Source organism: Sapajus apella, unplaced genomic scaffold (assembly GCF_009761245.1).
Source record: "Sapajus apella isolate SASKATOON/1434 unplaced genomic scaffold, GSC_monkey_1.0 scaffold77, whole genome shotgun sequence".
In the NCBI taxonomy this organism is placed as follows: Eukaryota; Metazoa; Chordata; class Mammalia; order Primates; family Cebidae; genus Sapajus; species Sapajus apella.
Genome location: NW_022437017.1, coordinates 7,743,116 through 7,763,408, shown reverse-complemented (window position 1 = coordinate 7,763,408; position 20,293 = coordinate 7,743,116). Strand labels below are relative to the sequence as shown.

General features: G+C 59.1%; 1 protein-coding gene across 2 annotated transcripts in view; it reads left to right on the top strand.

The window, feature by feature from the left end:
- FZR1 (fizzy and cell division cycle 20 related 1) overlaps positions 1-20,293 on the top strand; it is a 29,892-nt gene that overhangs the window by 6,471 nt on the left and 3,128 nt on the right. For both annotated transcript variants that reach the window (XM_032252286.1, XM_032252284.1), the window contains exons 2-11: positions 12,338-12,440; positions 15,286-15,411; positions 15,537-15,600; positions 15,677-15,804; positions 16,386-16,468; positions 16,977-17,160; positions 18,275-18,340; positions 19,010-19,112; positions 19,207-19,391; positions 19,703-19,936. In XM_032252286.1, coding sequence (XP_032108177.1) covers positions 12,372-12,440; positions 15,286-15,411; positions 15,537-15,600; positions 15,677-15,804; positions 16,386-16,468; positions 16,977-17,160; positions 18,275-18,340; positions 19,010-19,112; positions 19,207-19,391; positions 19,703-19,936 — 1,242 coding nt within the window. In that variant the 5' untranslated portion in view covers positions 12,338-12,371. The remainder of the gene's footprint in view (positions 1-12,337; positions 12,441-15,285; positions 15,412-15,536; positions 15,601-15,676; positions 15,805-16,385; positions 16,469-16,976; positions 17,161-18,274; positions 18,341-19,009; positions 19,113-19,206; positions 19,392-19,702; positions 19,937-20,293) is intronic.

Here is a 20,293-nt window from a genome sequence, read left to right as displayed (position 1 = left end):
CCCAGGCTGGAGTGCAATGGCGTGATCTCGGCTCACCGCAACCTCCGTCTCCTGGGTTCAGGCAATTCTCCTGCCTCAGCCTCCTGAGTAGCTGGGATTACAGGCACGCGCCACCATGCCCAGCTGATTTTTTGTATTTTTAGTAGAGACGGGGTTTCACCATGTTGACCAGGATGGTCTCGATCTCTTGACCTCGTGATCCACCCGCCTCGGCCTCCCAAAGTGCTGGGATTACAGGCTTGAGCCACCGCGCCCGGCCATGACTCAGGTGTCTTTTAGGTCTGAAGGTGTCACCAAGTCAGTCAGGGCTGTGGGTACTCAGTGGTACCAGGAGGTTGGAGATGAGAAACTTCAGGTCTTTTATCTTCAGGCGCCATGTCGAGGTGCGGAGAGTGGTTCTCACCGGGGTGGGCCTGCGGCGGGAGCCCCTCTCCCCCCCGCACAGGGAAGACGACAAGAGCCGCTGGCTGAGAAGACGCCAGGGATGCTTCTCACCCACTCTAACCTCTGTCCACTCCAGACTGCATGCCAGCTGGGCACAGGGGTCACGCCGGGAAGCCTCAGCAGGAGGCTTGCTTGAGCCCAGGAATTTGAAACCAGCCTGGGCAATACAGGGAGACCCCAAGCCCCATCTCTATATTTTAAAAACAAGAAAAGAAAAAATAGACTGCGCACCCAGTGGGGGCAGCAGCTTGGCTCTGTTTTGCAGTGCCTGGGTCAGCACCGGGCACCCACAAGGCGCATGGCTGGTTGGGGAGGAGGCGTTGGCTGGTGGCATGAGTCAGTGAATGAATGCTGCGTGCAGGGTGTGTTTCTGGGGTCCAGGCACCGGCCCCCAGCAGTAACTTGCCTTGCCATGGCTCACACGGGCGCCCTGGAAGGCATGTTGTCTCCTGCCGAGGGTCCGGGCCCTACGTTTTTTTACTTGGTCCCCCCTGCCTGTGTCTTTGTGTTTGTAGAGGTCAGAGGCCGCCAACTCAGCTTATTCTGCAGGTGGCGGTTGCTCCTACAGAGATCTCTGTGCCTCGGCGTTCTCTCCGCTAGGCCCCGACTCTGGTTCTGGTCCAGAATCCATCTCTCTCCTGTGTGAGTCTGTCCCTGCAGCCACGGCCACTCCCCCTCAGGAGCCCCATTTCTCTGACATCCTCCCTCCTCCCTGGAACTAAGTAGGGCAGCATGGGAGGAGATGGGTGTCATGGTCTGTGGCCAGGCAAGGTTACTGGAGCAGCATCCTGGCTGCCAGGGCACTCCATGCCCAAGGACAGACGAGTAGGGAGCAGGTCTGGGGACCTCCATGTACTTGTCATGAATCCCGGGCCCAGCCAGCGCACACTGAGCACCTCTGGGGACCTGTGTGCTCCTGTCATGAGTCCCGGGCCCAGCCAGCAGGCACTGAGCACCTGCTCTGGGTCAGGCCGGCTACCTGCTGCCTCGCAGACCTGGTGCCTGATTTCACAGCTCCCTAGGTAGGCAGCGTCATCCCTGTTTAACTGCAGAGACTGACGTCCCAAGAGGTGAAGCTGCCCAAAGCTGTGTAGCCAGGAAGGGTTGAAGCTGAGATTCAAAGCCTGGACTGGTCCCATCGAAAGCCCACACTTTTTCTTATGGATCCTGCTAGAACCTTTTCATGGGACTTGGTTTACTTGTGGGAGGGAACAGGGAAGGCTGGTGATGAGGGAGTCTGGGTGGTTTGCCCACCTTGGCCCCCTGGAGCTGCAGGGCCAAGGACCGCATGTGGCATGGTGCTGGTGGGGGCTCCCATGCTCTGATGAGACCATCAATGTGGCTGGCACGCCTGCCCTCTTAATCACATCATGACACCGAGGGCGTCCAAATGTGATTTAAAAGAGCCATCTACAGTCCTCTTCTGAGGGGTGGCTAGAAATGAGATTAGCCGGATGAGGTGACGCTCGTGAAGCTGTGTTTCGTGAAAGACACTCCTGGGTGTAGGGAGGAGGCAAACTTCCTCCAGAAACTCCCAGATCCAGTGAGAGTAGAGAGCGGGTAGCTGGGTGACCCTCTATTTTTCTGTGGGGTCTTTCTCATCTGGTGCTTTTCCCCAGCCTTGCAGAGGATGGCTGGACATCAGCCCCCGGCAGCCGGTAGGGCCCCTTGCCTTTCACATGAGGAAGGGGCTCCCTGAGAAGGCAGTTGGGCCAGTGCCTCACTGGTCTGGGGGCACCTGGGATCCCTCAGGCAGAAACACTTTGCAACTTTGCAGGGGTCCAGACCTGTGAGGGGCTGTGTCCCAGCCTGCCCCCCTGCTCTGTCACCACCATCCAGCAATCTTTAGTCGGAGGCTTCCTGCGGGGACCACTCTGCAGAGACTCCAGCAGGAGGTGGTGCCTGGCAGCTTCCCCATGGGCAGGGCTCGCTGAGTGCTGAGTCTAAGACATCTCCCCTCCTGGAGCCAGAGCCTACCTGTAGGGCAAGGGCCAGGGAGTGGGCACGGAGACACACCCAGACTGGCTAGATTCACATCCCAGCTCTACCCTCACCAACTGCATGGTGACCTTGAGCAGGGGTGCTGTCCCAGTCCCAGAGATGTGATGGTGCCTGCCTGCCCACTGTTGAGGACATTCAGTCAAGCACACTAAGTGCTTCCATTGGTGCCAGCCGGTGGGCATGGGCAAGGTTCGCCTCTGTCCTAGCCCCAGGTGTGTTCCGACGCTCCGTCGCTGGGCCAGGAGCCCCCATGGGACGTGGGGCACCCATGAGGTCTGGTCGCTGCTTCCTCCCTTACCAGCTCCATGCCCCCTGTGGATAGCAAGTGTCGCCCCACCTGCAGGCTGGAGTTACCCTTACTCTGGGTGGTCCTGCCCCAGTGTCCACAGTGCCGGGGTTGGGGGGTGCCCTTGTGTATATAGGTGGCATGTCCAGACCATAGTCAGCCTCAACATCTGAGTCATAAAAGAGCTGTCATTGGGATGTTTCAATTCCTTTTGTCCGTTAAAGAGCCTAAAAAAATGTGAAGACAGTGGGGACCAGTTTTTCCAGCTGAGCAAGGCCTTGCAGGAGTAGGAGCTTGGCTGAGCCTCCAGGAACCAGAGGAAGATTCCCCAGGAATCATCCTGGGGAAGATTCAGCACTGGGTGAGACCTGGGGACTTTGCACCAATGCGGTTCCCAGGCCCCGTCTACATGGCGGACAGCCCTTCATGCTTTGCGTCCCCACTCAGGGACACCTGGAAGTCAAACTTGGAGACGAATCGTGCCATGTCGTCATCTCCCTTTCCTCGTCTCCCCACAGGCACAGTGAGGGTGCGGCTGGGGGGTTCCTGGCCACGCTCCCCGTGGTCTCCTTCAAGCCACGGCCTTGCCCTAGAGCAGGGTCTCTGTTGCTGCACACTGTGGACATTGAGGCCGGATCATTCTCTGGGTGGGGCCGTCTTGGGTACTACAGGGTGCTGAGCAGCGTCTCTGGCCTCCAACCACTCCATGCCAGGGGACCCCCAGTCATGACAACCACAAATATTCCCAGACATCACGACATATCCCCTGGGGGAGAATCACCCTGGTTGAGACCCCCAGGGTTAGGGGATTTCATGCACCCCCAAGAGACTCTGCATCCCATGATCCTCTGCCCTGCTGAGGTCCCAGGAGGGTGCACACATTGAAATCCCAAGTGGGAGGGAGAGAAGAGGTGCATCCCAGGAGCTGGGGTCCCCCTGATTTATGCTGTCTGCCCCATCGGGGGCTTATTCTGGTGTCTGACGTGAACAGGGGCCGACTCCATATTTTCCACATAGTTATACCAGGGCGTCTCCCTCCGTACAGGGGCTTTGTCACTGTTCTGTCAGGTGACGGGGCCATGCCCATTTCCCAGGGAAGCAGTGGAAGCTGGGAGACTGAAGGCTCACCCAGGGCAGTGGCCGCAGGGGGCCTCCTGGCTCTTCATTCTGGGGCCTGGGGGTGAGAGGTGCACCTTTCTCATGAGCTGGCCCGGTAGGTGTGCAGGATCCACAGGGCAGTGCCCTGCTAAGGGGAAGGGGCAGCAGGAAGCCCAGCAGCCCAGGGCCCCGGTCACCATGCAGGCCAGGAAAACCAGGCTACAGGTGTTGACCACACAGGCAGAGCCACAGCAGCGTCCCCACCAGGCATCCCTGGGCCAGGGACTACAACCTCTGCAGGGCCCGGCAGAGCACGAGTCATTCACTGATTCACTCCTAATTCATGGTGAGGCTCCAGGTTGGTGCCGAACCCCCTCGATCTACTTGGAGCCTTTCCACACGGCCACACACGTTGTCCATGCTCAGGAATTTCTTAACAGCAACTTCAGATACTGATTTCTCTCCCTCTAACAGTTTACAATGAAACCTGAGCGTCCAGCAAAGGAGTGAGAATGTGGTGGTGCCCGGTCTCCAGAGCCCGCCTGGCCCATCTCTGCCTTCTGGTTTTTTTGAATAGCTCACAGTTCACATGACACAGAATTCAAGAAGTACAAATTGAGGTGCCAGGAGAAGTAAGGAGAAATAATGCTTCCTTCCTCCCCCAGCCCCCATCCTCTCCTTCCTCTCCCTAAACCCCACTGTGACTAGCCGCTTCTCGAACGCTCTGGGAGCAGCGTGCTCTGCATGGGCTGTTTTTCTGTGCAGTGGGCTTTGCAGCCTCTTCCACTCCCTGTCTGGGGGCCTCTTGCGTCTTCTGCGCTGATGAGCTGCTGCAGTGACTTCATCTCTGCTCACACGCACCCGGAGTTTCTAAGGATAAATTCTTAGAAGTAGAAATACTGCATCACAGAGGATGTGCATTTTTTTAAATTTTGGAAGCAATTGCTAAATTGCCTTTCTTTGAAGCCTTAACAGTTTGCAGTTTCTGCCAACCGTGAGCACATGTGGCTCTCTCCCCCTGTGCCTGGGCTGGCGAGGCCGAGTCCCCCAGTCCTCAGCATCCCCTGTCTGACAGGCAGGAGGGCAGTGTCCTGGTTGGACTGGCGGCGCCTGACTGCGAGGCGGGAGCTGGTCCTTCCCAGCGTGGTTTGTTGGTGTCCTTTGCTAGTTTGGGCTCTCCTGTGGGTGGCACATGCTTCTCCCGGTTTGTCATTTTCTTTCCTACTGTGTTGGTGTTGTGTTTGCCCTGCGGACTCCTGATTTTCCCGGCATTCATTTCAACAGCCATGTCTCTTCCAGCTCCTGGGACACAGGACTTATGTCCCTCTAGATCTCGGAGGTGGGAAAACAGTCTGCACACCCACCATGTACGCCCCTGCCCTCACTGCAGGGACAGACAGAAGCCAGGTCTCAGGCTTCTGGGCAGGCCTGGGCCCTGTGGTTTTTGCCCACTAGCCTTGGGCGGTGTAAGTGAGTTGTGTGGCCAGTTGACTGTGGCTGCCGCCGCCTGCTGACGTTTGGGCCATCAGCTCACAGCGTGTCTCTTGACGAGGAGGGCTTGTCAGGTGTGGCCATGTGCTGCTGGGCAGCGATGTGTGCCGGGGGCCATCTGCAGCTGTGGCTGGTGCTGAGTGTACTCGCTCTCAGTGTTGACTTCAGGGTGGCATCAGTATTCTGGGGAAGTGGGGGATGATATTCAACCAATCACAAGTGGAGTCTGCCAGCACCTGCTTCAGTGCACGTGGTTACCACCACTGCTGCTGGTCATACTTGTTGACATTCTCTCATTCTGGAAGAATGCTGGCTGGGTGCGGTGGCTCACACCTGTAACCCCAGCACTATGGGAGGCCGAGGCGGGCGGATCGCTTGAACCCAGAAGTTCAAGACCAGCCTGGGCAACATGGGAAGACCCCGTCTCTGTAAAATATACAAAAATTGGCTGGGTCTAGGGGAGTACACCTGTGGTCCTAGCTCCTCCCGAGGCTGAGGTGGGAGGATCACTTGAGCCTAGGAGGCATAGGCTGCAGTGAGCCATAATTGGACCACCGCCCTTCAGCCCGGGGTGAGAGTGAGACCCTGTCTCAAAAAAGAAAATTCTGGCCAGGCGTGCTAGCTCAGGCCTGTAATCACAGCACTTTGGGAAGCTGAGGCAGGTGGGTCATCTGAGGTCAGGAGTTCTCTGACCAATGGGGTGAAACCCTGTCTCTACTAAAAATATACAGAGTGGCCGGGCGCGGTGGCTTATGCTTGTAATCCTAGCAGTTTAGGAGGCCGAGGCAGGTGGATCACAAGGTCAACAGATCGAGACCATCCTGGTCAACATGGTGAAACCCCGTATCTACTAAAAATACAAAAATTAGCTGGGCATGGTGGTTCGTACCTGTAGTCCCAGCTATGCGGGAGGCTGAGGCAGGGGAATCGCTTGAACCTGGGAGGCGGAGATTGCAGTGAGCCAAGGTCACGCCACTGCACTCTAGCCTGGGCAATGGAGTGAGACTCTGTCTCAAAAAAAAAAAAAAAAGAGAAAAGTTCCAGCTGGGCGTGGTGGCTCACGCCTGTAATCCAAACACTTTGGAGTCCAAGGTGGGCGCATCACCTGAGGTCGGGAGTTCAAGACCAGCCTGACCAACATGGTGAAACCCCGTCTTTTTTTTTTTTTTTTTTTTTTTTCTTTTTTTTGAGATGGAGTTTCGCTCTTTTTACCCAGGCTGGAGTTCAATGGCGTAGTCTCGGCTCACTGCAACCTCCACCTGCTGGGTTCAAGCAATTCTCCTGCCTCAGCCTCCTGCGTAGCTGGGACTACAGGTGTGCACCACCATGCCCAGCTAATTTTTTTGTATTTTCAGTAGAGACTGGGTTTCACCTGTTGACCAGGATGGTCTCGATCTCTTGACCTCGTGATCCACCCTCCTTGGCCTCCCAAAGTGCTGCGATTATAGGCGTGAGCCACCGTGCCCAGCCGAAACCCTGTCTTAAAAAAAAAAAAAAAAAAAAAAAGATAAAAGTTCCATGGTGTTCCTATTTGCACGGTGTTTACCCAAAGGACTCACACCTAGGTCTCTGGAAATGAATTGTGTCATCTGGGTCTCCATGTGAAACAAGATAAACAAAAAAGGGGTCATCTGAAATGGTGTGATTTGTAACTAAATTCTTTAAGTTCTTTTTTTTTTTTTTCTCCCCTAAGACAGTGTCTTGCTCTGTCGCCCAGGCTGGAGTGCAGTGACGTGATCTCTGCTCACTGCAGCCTTCACCTCAGCCTCCTGGGTCCTGGGACTACAGATGTGCACCGCTATACCCAGCTCTTATTTTTTAATTTGTTTTTTTTCTAGATGGAGTCTCTCTCTGTGTTGCCCAGGCTGGAGCGCAGTGGTGCGATCTCAGCTCACTGCAACCTCCACCTTCTGGGTTCAAGTGATTCACCTGCCTCAGCCTCCTGAGTGGCCGGGATTACAAGCATGTGCCACCGTGCCAGCTAATTTTTATTTTTAGTAGAGACAGGGTTTAACCATGTTGGTCAGGCTGGTCTCGAACTCCTGAGCTGAGATGATCTGCCCGCCCCAGCGCCCCCACAGTGCCTCTGTGTTTTTTGTAGAGACGGTGTCTCTTCATGTTGGCTGATTTCGAACTCCTGATATTCTCTTGCCATGCCTCGCAACTAAGTTCTTTAATGAGTAAGACTTGATTATGAGGTTTTTCCATTCTTGGAGAAGGCCTGGCCAAGGCTGCTGAAGGTACAGAAGTGGGAGAGGCTCCACTAGGACCCGGGAAGGGCGGGGCCTCACCCCCAGTCACATCTGGAGCAGGGGCGGTGCTGGCATGGAACGCAGTCCTGTTCCGCTTGTGCCTGTGCTCCCACGCCCATGGGTCCCTCTGTGGGGTGCCAGGTCTTGGGGAGACTGTTCTGTGCGGGGGAATGGAGTCTGCTGGCACTGGTGCCCATCTCGCTTTTATGTTGGGAGCTGGTCGTTGGGGGCCGCCTTTACAGACATGCTTCCTATAGCGCGGCATGGTGGTACGCGTCTCTGGTCCTAGCTACTCGGGAGGCTGAGGAGGGAGGATAGCTTGAGCCCAGGAGGTGGAGGCTGCAGGGAGCTGTGATCAAACTACCGCACTCCAGCCTGGGCGACAGAGCAAGAGACCCTGTCTCCAAAAAAGAGTGCTTCCAGGTAGCGCATGCCGCTGCCTCGAGTGCTTCTCCCCAGCTTGGGCTCCTCCCACACTGCCCCTGGGTAGGGAGCTCACTCCAGGGGGCAGGTGGGGCTGGAACTTAGAGCAGGCTGAAAGACAACATTTGATGTGGACTCTGGACTTGTGAGACTAACTGGAATTACATGTATCTAAAGCTTTTACTAAGAAAATTTGAAAATAAAAATAATGGCCCAGGAAAAAAAAAATACAACACACTTGTACAGGATCCTCTCATTGGAAGGGTCCTGTACTTGTATGTTGATCAATGAATGACCCTCCACCATCTCCCACACAGGATGGGGCTCTCAGAAGTCAGGGGCTGTGGGGGCACAGAGAGGAAAGAGAGGGCAGTGTACCCCATGCAGGACTGGGCAGAGAGAGGGGCTCCAGGTGGGAAGCCCCGTCCACACCTGCCATCCCCTGAAACATTCCGTTGCACCTGCAGAGTCCCTGCTGCTATGCGACGTGGCCTCAGCACAGGTCCCGGGGTCAGCATCCCATACCCCTGGCTGCGCGGATGTCTGCCCTGCGGCAGTCGTGTCTACATGGTGAGTTACCTGCCAGCTGCACGGGGCCTGGGAAGCTGATAGTGCCAGGCGACACGCGTGGAGCCACCAGTGGTGGCTGATCTACCCCGAGGAGGCCATAGGGCAGAGGGCTGATCTCCCTCTGGCCTCGTATTTGCTGGACTTGAACAAGTTCCTCACCGCTTGGCTCCGGGACTCCTGGAGTCTTAGCAGCAGCTCCCCCACCCCCCCCACACTGAAGCTGTGTTTGGGTCCTGCCTGGCTTTTGTTGTGCTAAAGGGTCCAGGCTACTGTCTGGGCGCTGTTGTCTGTGAAGCAGATGTTTCCAGCTGTCCTCCCCAGCCATGGCCATGGCTAATCTCCTCTGTGGCTGCACACAGCACCCCTGCATGGCCTGGACCACACCGCAGTTCTGATGGAGACAGCCCCCAGGAGCCCCTGCCCCCAGAGTGGGTTTTCCATGCTACAGTTCTGCCTTTACCAGTGGTCTCTGCTCCAAGGTTTCCTTTCTATAAGTGCGGGTGGATCTGTGTAGATTCCCTTCATCTACAAATTGGTCCTGGGTCGGAGGGGGCCCACACCCACAGCTCTCCTGGCTCTCAGGATCTGCATAGATTCCCCCTTCATCTGTGAATCAGTCCTGGGCAGCCCACACCTGCAGCTCTCCTGGGGCTCAGGTCTCTATAGCCCCTCTGGCTCCAGGCTCGGGAAATTGTTCCCCAGAGGCTGTCTGTATTGGGGACAGATGCTGAGGCTTCTCCTTGTCCTGGGATGGTCAGTGCTGCCTCAGGAGTGGTTAGGCGTGGTGGGGACACGTGGGCCTTCAGGGCTGCAGGAGGTGGCTGCGCCCTGTGGAGAACCGGTGAGGACTGTGGGTGGGGAGAGGCCGGCCCTGGGCAGGGGAGAAGGGGGTGGGGAGGAGGCTGGTGACGTGACCTGGCCTTGGGAGTAGCAGGCTGGAAGGAGGGAGAACCGCCGGTTCTCCACTGCTCTGTGGCCGCCTGGACTGCCCTGTGCATTGGGCTGGGCCTTCTGTGTGGCCATGGGCATTGCTGCCCCGCACTCCGCCTTCGTGTCCTCATCTGCACAGGCAGTGAGGCTGGCACCCCGTCCATGAGGCCTTGCAGAGGGGACGTGAGATAAGCCGCGAAAACCCACTAACACGGGACTTTGGGCTGCATGCTTCTGTCCCTCAGAGCCTGACTGGCTCCACGCGGCCGAGCCAGGGACCCCTTGTGTCCTGTGACTGCAGGCCCAGGCAGCACTGCCTGTGGGCTCTTGCAGAAGCAGCAGCTGTGTGGTAGACCTTATCTCCAGCTCCAGGCCAGGAGCTAGTCAGAGGCCGCCTGGGGCTGTGGAGGTGGCTCAGGCTGACCATCTCAGTATCTCAGGACAGGGTGGTTGGTTCCTGGGATGACAGGAGCAGCGGCAAGCCCTCGTAGGTGTGTCCCCACCTGCTGACTCAAGCCAGTGCATGCCTCGGGTGTCTTGTTTCCTAGAAAGGCGGGTCTCTGTGAATCGGCCTCCTCCAGCGCCCTCCCAGACCCTCACGTGGCCCTTTGTGCCTGGCATCTCTCATGGGGTATGACGTCCTCTTGGCGCGTTCACGCTGTGGCCTGGGTCAGAGCCTCGCTCCTTTTCGTGGCTGGGTCATGTTCCGGCGTGTGGAGGGTTGCACTGGTTCGTGCCTCACTTGCTGATGGGCACGTAGGATTTTGCTGTCTTGGCCGTTGTGAATTGTGGGTCTGTGTCTTTCCCTTTCCCCGGGGTGTGATTGTGGGAAGTGCTGGGTCACGTGGTAACTGGGTTTCTCTTACTTTGACATAACTGTACCGTCATTTAAAGTCAGGAGCAGAACTGGACAAAGCTTTCCTCACTGACAACAACTGTGTTTAACCTTTGAGGAACTTCCTGCGAAAGAAGTCACCAGGGGCTGGGGAGAGGGATGGGAGTGAGTGGGAAGATAAGAAGGCTCTAGAGATGATCATGGTGGCGGTTCGCAGCCATGGGAATGTGCTAAACGCCACTGAACTGTATGCTTTATCTTTTTTTTCTTCCCACTTTTTTTTTTTTTTTTTTGAGACGGAGTCCCACTCTGTCGTCCAGGCTGGAGTGCAGCGGCGTGATCTTGGCTCACTGCAACCTCCACCTCCCAGGTTCAAGGAATTCTCCTGCCTCAGCCTCCCGAGTAGCTGGGATTACAGGCCTGTGCACCTGGCTAATTTTTTTTTTTTTTTTTGAGACGGAGTTTCACTCATGCTACCCAGGCTGGAGTGCAATGGCACGATCTCGGCTCACCGCAACCTCCGCCTCCTGGGTTCAGGCAATTCTTCTGCCTCAGCCTCCTGGGTAGCTGGGATTACAGGCACGCGCCACCATGCCCAGCTAATGTTTTGTATTTTTAGTAGAGACGGGGTTTCACCATGTTGACCAGGATGGTCTCGATCTCTTGACCTTGTGATCCACCCGCCTCGGCCTCCCAAAGTGCTGGGATTACAGGCTTGAGCCACCGCGCCCGGCCTCTGGCTAATTTTTTGTATTCTTAGTGGAGATGAGATTTTTCCATGTTGGTCAGGCTGGTCTTGAACTCCCAACTTGAGGTGATCCACCCGTCTTGGCGTCCCAAAACGCTGGGATTACAGGCATGAGCCACCATGCTCAGCCAGAACTGCATATTTAAACGTGGTCAAGATGGTAAACTCTAGGTGTTTTTTTTTTACTTTTTTAAATTTTTGAGACAGTGGCTTGCTGTGTCACCCAGGCTGGAGTGTAGTGGCATGATCATAGCTTATTGCAGCTTCAAACTCCCAGCCTCAAGTGATCCTCCCGCCTCAGCCTCCCCAAGTAGCTGGGACCACAGATGCATGCCACCACACTTGAGCTCAGGAGGTCGAAGCTGTTGTGATCTGTGATGTGCCACGGCATTACAGCCTGGACGACAGAGCAAGACCCTGTCTAAAAAAAGAACCAGTGTGGCTACAGACCGCAGCCCGTGTGTGGCCTTGGGCTGTGGTTTGCTGGCCCTGATGGAAAGAGCGTTGTTTCTTGGCTACCCTCTGTCTTTGTTGCTCACAGGGGCTTTCACTTTGTTCTCGGGCAAAGCCCCTTCTTGCCTCGGGCTGTGCATCTCCCTCTGGAACGTTCTTGGCCAGTCTCCTCACTGCCACTCTCTTCAACATAAATGCCACCACCTCAGAGGGGCCTTTCTGGTTTGGCTCAGCCTGGTCCACTGTGGGGTCTGCACGGATCCCTGGATGTTACTTTGGTTGTAGCTGAGCATGGATGTGGCTTGTCCACTGGAGGCTGATGTCCCCGAGCCGTGGCCTGGTCTCCCTGGGCCTGGACCCATGTGGCTGGCCTGGGGCCTGTACGTGGCCAGCTCTTGCACACTGCCTCGGAGATGGTGTGGCTTGTCACACCTCCTTGCATGCACATGCACATGTAGCTCAGGAACCTGGGTCCCCGTGGCGCCTTGGGACTTCAAGGCTGCCCACACCCTGGGAAGAGTCCTTGTGGTTACCGCCGGGACTCCAGCCCCCACCTCCCTCCTGGGACCTCCAGGGCAGAAAGTCCCCTTCCGTGGCAGGTGTACAGGCTGGTAGGGTCCGTGAGCAGCAGCTGGGGCCAGGCTGAGGGGAGCCTCACCCAGGATGAGGCCGGGCTGGCAGGAGGTCCCTGCAGAGGAGCCAGGAGGAGCCCACCGTCACTCTGGCTGCTAGGGCCTGGAGGTGCAGCCAGGCCCCCGGAGCAGCCGTGCCTGCCCCACTGACCTCTCCTGCCCTTCCTGCTGCAGGCTGACCTTGCTGTGGGCCGAGCCCTGCCTCGCCATGGACCAGGACTATGAGCGGCGCCTGCTCCGCCAGATTGTCATCCAGAACGAGAACACGATGCCCCGTGTGAGTGCCCCCACCCCGCCTACCACTGCAGCTCCCCTCCCCCAGCTGCGTCTGCCCTGGCCAGCAGCCTCAGGAGCCCCCACTGTCATAGGCTGGAGCCCCACAGACCACTCAGTTCCCAGTCCCCCAGGTCACACGGGGCCTCCGCCTCCCAGGGTGTCAGGGCTGCCGCCATCCCCAGGGCCGTACTCAGAGCCCAGCGGGGCTTGGAGGGACGGGGAGGCAAAAGGCCCGTAGGGTGGAGCTGGGGTGGCCCCATGAGCAGAGCCCAGGGTGGTCTGCAGAGCCCTGTAGGAGACCCATTCCTGCCTCCTAGCCCCAGGTGAATCTGGAACCTTGTGGGATTTAGGGAGGCCTGGTTTTGTCCTTCCTTGCGCTCCATCCCACCTCCCCAGCCCTGCCATGTTTGCCTTGCCCTGGGCTCTGGGTAGGCCAGTGGCTTGGGGCTGGTGCTCGTGACTGGTGCTTGTGGCTGGCGCCTGCTGTGTGACAGCCACATCCCTCACCTGCTTCCCCACCCGACTCCTGTGGGCGTCTCTGGGACCAGACTCCTGTTGTCGTCTACACAAAAGGAAGCCCAGGTCAGAATAGCGTCAGGCTTAGCCTGGTTGGCCACCAGCCCCTGACCTCTGACAGATGCCCGAGCTGTCATTCTCATAGACTCAGTTGCTGTTGCCCTGAGCCCCCTACGCAGGTGGGTCTGAGAGGCATGGGCCTGTGGGGAGGGGCTGCCCCGTCACAGCTCCCTCGGCGCCAGTGCCCTCTGTGCCCAGGCGTTGGGCTGGGCCTGGGCAGACTCACCTTCAAGGCTTAATTCAGCTTCAAACCCCAGAGTCTGGGCCCTGGGACCCACGGGAACCCACCACAGCCCGCTTTCCTTCCGGTGCAGCTCGACCCCGAAGCCCCACAGGACAGAGCTGGGGAGGCAGATCCAGGACCGTGCGTGACGTAGCAGGGTCCCTGTCAGTAGAGGGCCGGGCCACTGTGGAAGAAAAGTAGCATAGAATTAGAAACGATCTCTGCAGCCTGGGGGGTTTCAGGCAGAGAGGCATAAATACAGGTGTCTGTGTGCTCAGAGAGGGTTTAGGCGCCCCGGCATCCCAGCAGCAGGGAGCAGCCCTAGTGCCAGCCCTCAGCCTCCAGATCACTCTCGGGGCTGCTGGGAAGACGGTGGGGGCCTGAGCATTCTGTGTGCCTGCGGTCCCAGTGATATGTGGGAGGGGTGGTCGAGGTGTGAGGATCCAGCACCCCTCCACCCAGTGCATTTCTAGTTTCACGGGTGCAGTGAGGCCTGGATCTGAATGAGAAATGGGTGAGGAGCGGGCATTTGCAGTGTGGGAGAGCTCCCCACACACCCGTTCTGCCCTGCAGTCACCCAATACAGCCTGGACTTCATGACACAGAACCACCTTCAGACCCAGACGGAGTGCTAGGTTGTGGAGAGACCTCCCTGGAACCCTCCGAAGTGTGAGGTCCCTGACAGCTCACAGGCTGGGGGCAGGGAGATGGGACAGCAGACAGAACATGACCCTTCCTGGCCTGGGTTTCCTGGGCCTCCACCAGAGAGGCTGCACACGGGGCCCACGCTGCACTCTCGAAACCTCTCCCTGTCCTGGGGGGCCAGAGCCAGAGGTCACCGTGTGGGCTGGGCTGCAGTCCCTCTCCAATCTCCAGGGGAGGGCCCTTCCTGCCTCTCCCAGTACCTGGGAGCTCGTGCTGTCCATGGCTGTGACTGTGTCCCTCCGGCCTCTGCGTCCCTCTCAGGAACATCTCCCTGTGTCTCTCTGTCCATGTTTCCCTTCTTTTTTTTGTTTTTGTTTGTTTGTTTTTTGATACGGAGCCTCACTCTGTCGCCCAGGCTGCAGTGCAGTGGCGCGATCTCGGCTCACTGCAACCTCCACGTTCTGGGTTCAAGCAATTCTCCTGCCTCAGCCTCCCGAGTAGCTGGGACTATAGGCTCACGCTGCCACGCCCGGCTAATTTTTTGTACTGTAGTAGAGACGGGGTTTCACTGTGTTGCCCAGGCTGCTCATAAACTCCTGAGCTTAGGCTGTCTGCCCGCATCAGCCTCCCAAGGCGTTGAGATTACAGGTGTGAGCCACTGTACCCAGCCCGTGTTTCCCTCTTCATATGAGGACACCTGTTATCAATTCAGAGTCCACCCTAATGGCTTCCTCTCAACTTGAGTATAATCACATCTGCAAGAAATTCGTGTCCAAAGTCTTATTCCCAGTAGCGGGGCTCAGGACTTCACAGTGTCCTTTTTGGGACACCAGTCAGCTTGTAACAGAGCCCTCAAAGAAAAAGGGTGGCGTGGGGATGGTCAGATGGGGTTGGAGGGTTACACGGGTGTCGTGGACCCATCATCTTAGCTTCCGGGCAGGAAATGGGGGTAAGGGGGGCTATGCTCCCAGGCAGTTCTGGGCACAGCTGTTCCATGTCCTGTGCCGTCAAGGCCTGCATCTGTGATTGTTCAGAAACAATGAACATGCGGCATCCCCGAAGCGCTGGGAGGGCAGTCGGGGTCTCATCCAGCCCTGCTCCTTGGCTCTGTCTCCTCCGCCGTTGCCCCCATTCCTGCCGCCCCCACCCCTGTCCTGTGGCCCTGTCCTCTCCACCCTCCTGCCTGGCATAGCTGGGAGGCTGAGCCTGCCTGTGGGCCTGGCACCTTCCAGAAGCTTCTGGCACAGAAATACCTGACTGAGAGTGACTGTGTGGCTCCACCCCTTGGGTTTTCAAGATCAAAGCCCCCTTTGCTCGGTGACCAGATGTGGAGAGAGGCTGGCCTGGGGCCACTCTCGGGGCTCTGAGGACTGAGAGCAAGCCCTCCCCTGACGCCCTTCAGGTCACGGAGATGCGGCGGACCCTGACGCCTGCCAGCTCCCCGGTGTCCTCGCCTAGCAAGCATGGAGACCGCTTCATCCCTTCCAGAGCAGGGGCCAATTGGAGCGTGAACTTCCACAGGATCAATGTGAGGGGCCGGCCGGGCAGGAGACGGGACCCCCTGGGAGGCCCAGGGCCCCTCCAAGCCTCCTCACTTCGAGGCTGGGCACGAGCAGGTGCCTCGACTCCTCCCTCCCTCTCTCCTCCCTGCAGGAGAATGAGAAGTCTCCCAGTCAGAACCGGAAAGCCAAGGACGCCACCTCAGACAACGGCAAAGGTGAGGGTCAGAGCCTGCCCACTTGCCCCACAGGCCGCCCCGCCCCACCCCGCCTCACTGTGCTTGGTGCCCACAGACGGCCTGGCCTACTCCGCCCTGCTCAAGAACGAGCTGCTGGGCGCCGGCATCGAGAAGGTTCAGGACCCACAGACCGAGGACCGCAGGCTGCAGCCTTCCACGCCCGAGAAGAAGGGTCTGTTCACGGTGAGCCCATGGCCCCACCCCAGTGCTATCTCCCGGTGGCAACCTCCCAGGCACCAGCTCTGCCTCCCCGAGCCTGGTTCTCGTGCCTGGCCATGGCTCAGCACCCTATCCTGACCCTGCTCCTCAGCCAGGCCAGGGGCCCTGGTTCTCTGGGGCCGAAGGCCGCTGGCCCAGCAGGCAAGCTGGGAAGTGGAGGCACAGGAGGAATCTGGGCTCAGCCTCTTGGGCTTTTTCTCCCCACACCGATGCTACCTGGGGTCCCAAATACCGAAGCCGGTGGGGGTCCTGCCCTAGGGAGGCAGCACTGGGTCCTGCCACAGAGCCCTGTTCTATCCAGAATATTCCAGAGCCCAAAGGCAGGATCACACAGAGCCTCGCGTGGGTGCCTCAAGAAGGAGGGCAGAAGGGGCCGCCGGGGTTCACGGTCCCTGCTGGGAAGGTGCCTTCCTATTCACAGCTGCTCCAAACGTGGTCTCAGTGCCTGCTTTAGGGCTGTGAGCAGTACCAGGAGCGTGGGGGTCCGGCTTGGAGGGTCCCAGGGCCTGGGCATCCGCTCAGCCGGTGTGTTGCCTGCTCCCCAGTATTCCCTCAGCACCAAGCGCTCAAGCCCCGACGACGGCAACGATGTGTCGCCGTACTCCTTGTCTCCCGTCAGCAACAAGAGGTGAGTACAGGGTTCCTCAGCACCAAGTGTCCCTGTGGGGCCTGGTGGGCGGGGCTGAAGGGGGCTTCCCCAGGGCATGGTGGCCTGGAGCTGTGACTGTGTCCTCCCCCAGGGTCCTGAGAGTGGAGGGGGCCCAACCCCCTATTAGCCATAGTCAGTAATAGAAGTGTACGCCAGGCCAGAGCGGCCCAGAGACCCCCTCGCAGAGAACACACCGTGACTGGCAGTGTTGGCCTCAGACAGGGGTCAGGGCAGTCAGGAAGGGCTGCCTGGAGGAGGTGTGGGCAGCAGGGCCAGCATGGCTATGAGAGGGAGCCCAGGAGAGCCAGAGACCTGAGGGTGAAGGGCTATGGGGCCGTCCCCGGGTTTAGGATCACATGGTGGCGGCAGTGATTGGAGGGGCTGGACCAGGCTCGTGGGGCCGGCAGGGGAGTAGATACTTTCTGTGCGTTTGCAAGAAGTGACCCAAGTGCAGTGGCTGACGGATGCCACGTGGCCACCTCTGCAGTCAGAAGCTGCTCCGGTCTCCACGGAAACCCACCCGCAAGATCTCCAAGATCCCCTTCAAGGTGCTGGACGCGCCCGAGCTGCAGGACGACTTCTACCTGAACCTGGTGGACTGGTCGTCCCTCAACGTGCTCAGCGTGGGGCTGGGCACCTGTGTGTACCTGTGGAGTGCCTGCACCAGCCAGGTGGGTGCTGTGTACTGTGTGCATGTGCACAGTGGCCTCCCCAGCTCCTAGTGGCTCTCAGTATACCAATCAGGATCTGGGGAGCATCAGTACAAGCTAGGCACCCACCTTGGCCCTCCCAGCCCCCACGGCCCTTCTAGGCACTGCCCTCCCAGCTCTCCCAGCCACGGCCCTCCCAGCCATGGCCCTCCGAGGCACTGCCCTCCCAGCTCTCCCAGCCCTCCCAGGCATGGCCCTCCCAGCCCTAACAGGCACTGCCCTCCCAGCCACAGCCCTCCCAGCCACAGCTCTTCCCTCCAGTGGTGGCATCTGCAGCAGCATGGGGTCCCCGCTGGAGCCACAGTCTCCTTACCGCACCCCTCTGGGTCCCATCCTCACCATGTTGGTGTCCCCTCTTGGCAGCAGGCACCCCACAGCACTGGAAATCTTCCTCCCATCTTAAGCTTGTCCCATGCAGTCCTGTGTCTCCTGCACCTGTGCTTTTTTTCCACACCCAGCTTGAGCCAGCAGGGTCCCAGCAGTGACCAACCCAGGCAGCCCCCGGGCCTGGAGTGATGAATGAGTGGGTGGAGAGTGGATGCAGAGGGGATGGGAGAGTGGGTGGAAGTGGGGGGAGAGTGGGTGGAAGTGGGGGGAGAGTGGGTGGAAAGTGGGGGGAGAGTGGGTGGGAGAGTGGGTGGAGAGTGGGTGGAAGTGGGGGGAGAGTGGGTGGAGAGTGGGTGGAAGTGGGGGGGAGGGTGGGGGGAGAGTGGGTGGAGAGTGGGTGGAGAGTGGGTGGAGAGTGGATGGGAGAGTGGGTGGAGAAAGAGTGGGTGGAAGTGGGTGGAGAGTGGGTGGAGAGTGGGTAGGAGAGTGGGTGGAAGTGGGGGGCAGAGTGGGTAGGAGAGTGGGTGGAAGTGGGGGGCAGAGTGGGTGGGAGAGTGGGGGGAGAGTGGGTGGAAGTGGGGGGGGGAGGGGGGGGGAGGGGGGGGGGGGGGGGGGGGGGGGGCGAGTGGGTGGGACAGTGCCTCTTTGAGTGGATGGATGAGAGTGGAGGGGTGATGGTCGCATCGATTGACTGGTGCTTCATGACCAGTGGCAAAGCTCACATAGACACATTGACCTCTACCTTCAGGTGACGCGGCTCTGTGACCTCTCGGTGGAAGGGGACTCAGTGACCTCCGTGGGCTGGTCTGAACGGGTGAGTGTAGAGGGCTTGTCCCCGACCTGGGAAGTCTGTTGGGGCCCTTGACAGTGTTGGTATCTTGCAGACCCAGAGGGGCCAGTGTGGACCCTGAAGTCTTTGGTGTCCAAGCATAGTTCTGTGTCCCCCATCGTCCCTGGCCTTGGTGTGGTGTTGGTAGAGGGAGTAACAAGAGCAAGTAGGGACCCGGCAGCCCCCGAGAAAGGATGGCAGGACCAGTGGGGAAACAACACCCCAGTCCTGCCGTGGGGCGTGTCCCGTCTGGGACTTGCTCCCCTGGAGCTGCAGTTTCCACTCAGTGTCAAGTGGGCTATAGTTCTGTTTCAGATTATGATGAAAACATCCCAGCAGCAACTTTGAAGTGTGTCACGGGGAGGGTCTCTACTCCACCCAGACTGCCCAGGGCTGGTCCTAGTGGTGGAGGGTCACGCACCCTGAGTCTGTTGGCTGGACTCTGACAAACCCTGGCACAGTGTCCGGGGCATGCCCGCCACCCTGGAATGTGCTGACAGGGTGTAAGCTTCATCAAAGGGACGTGCATTCAGGGGTTTTTAGGGAAGCCATCCAGAGCCCTGGTGAGCAGAGCCCAGGCTGACCAGGTCCAGGCTGGGCAGAGTCCTTGGGCCAGACCTGACCCTGGTGCTCTGGCCGTGCCTTCTGTCCTAGGGGAACCTCGTGGCGGTGGGCACACACAAAGGCTTTGTGCAGATCTGGGACGCGGCCGCAGGGAAGAAGCTGTCCATGTTGGAGGGCCACACGGCACGCGTTGGTGAGGAGCCTGGGTCCTGTGGTGGGTTAGCTCCCCAAAGCCTCAGCTCCCTGAGGCCAGGAGAGGCTCACCCCTGCTTCCGCCTGGCCTCCAGGGGCCCTGGCCTGGAACGCTGACCAGCTGTCATCTGGTAGCCGGGACCGCATGATCCTGCAGAGGGACATCCGCACCCCCCCGCTGCAGTCAGAGCGGCGGCTGCAGGGCCACCGCCAGGAGGTGTGCGGGCTCAAGTGGTCCACGGACCACCAGCTTCTCGCCTCGGGGGGCAACGACAACAAGGTATGCGTGCCCAGAGCCTGGCTTCCCTCCCAGAAGCTGCAGCCCTCACGCTGGCAGTGATGGCGGAGCCTGGGCTGGGGACAGGCGTGGAGCCCACTCCAAGCCGTCGGCAGGGCCTTGGGTTTGTCCCTCCTGCTCAGCCAGTCCCGCTCTGTAGCACACGGTGACGAGCATGTGTCCCCAGGAGTCCTTGAGGGAGCAGCAGGAAGGGTGTGGGGTAGGGCACCAGGGCAGGTCTTCGCTCCTGTGGGGACCAGCGTATGGGACCACAGGTCTGGGACAGCCCCGGCCTCACAGCCCCTGTCCCGTAGCTGCTGGTCTGGAATCACTCGAGCCTGAGTCCTGTGCAGCAGTACACGGAGCACCTGGCAGCCGTGAAGGCCATCGCCTGGTCCCCGCACCAGCACGGCCTGCTGGCTTCGGGGGGCGGCACGGCCGACCGCTGCATCCGCTTCTGGAACACGCTGACGGGGCAGCCGCTGCAGTGTATCGACACGGGCTCCCAAGTGTGCAATCTGGCCTGGTCCAAGCACGCCAATGAGCTGGTGAGCATGGGCAGCCCGGCCTCCTTCCACCAGGCCTCGGGATGTGCGTCCCGCCGGTCCCTTGCCATCTGACAGCAGCCGGTGGGGACATGGGTCAGAGTTGCTCTGAAGGGAGATGGGCGAAGGAGGCGGGGTGGGGAGGCAGGGAGCTCTGTGGGGTGGGGCAGGGCCCCTGGGCCCCATCAGGACCTCACCAGGACCTCACCTGGGGCAACACTCAGGCTTCTGGGCCCCCTTTGCAGCCACACCTGGTGGCTCTGTGAGGAGCTGGGGAGCTCCGATAGTTGCCTCTGCTCGGAGACGCGGCCCAGGACGAAGTGGGCTCCGCTGACACGCTGTCCTGCCCCAGCCGCTCTG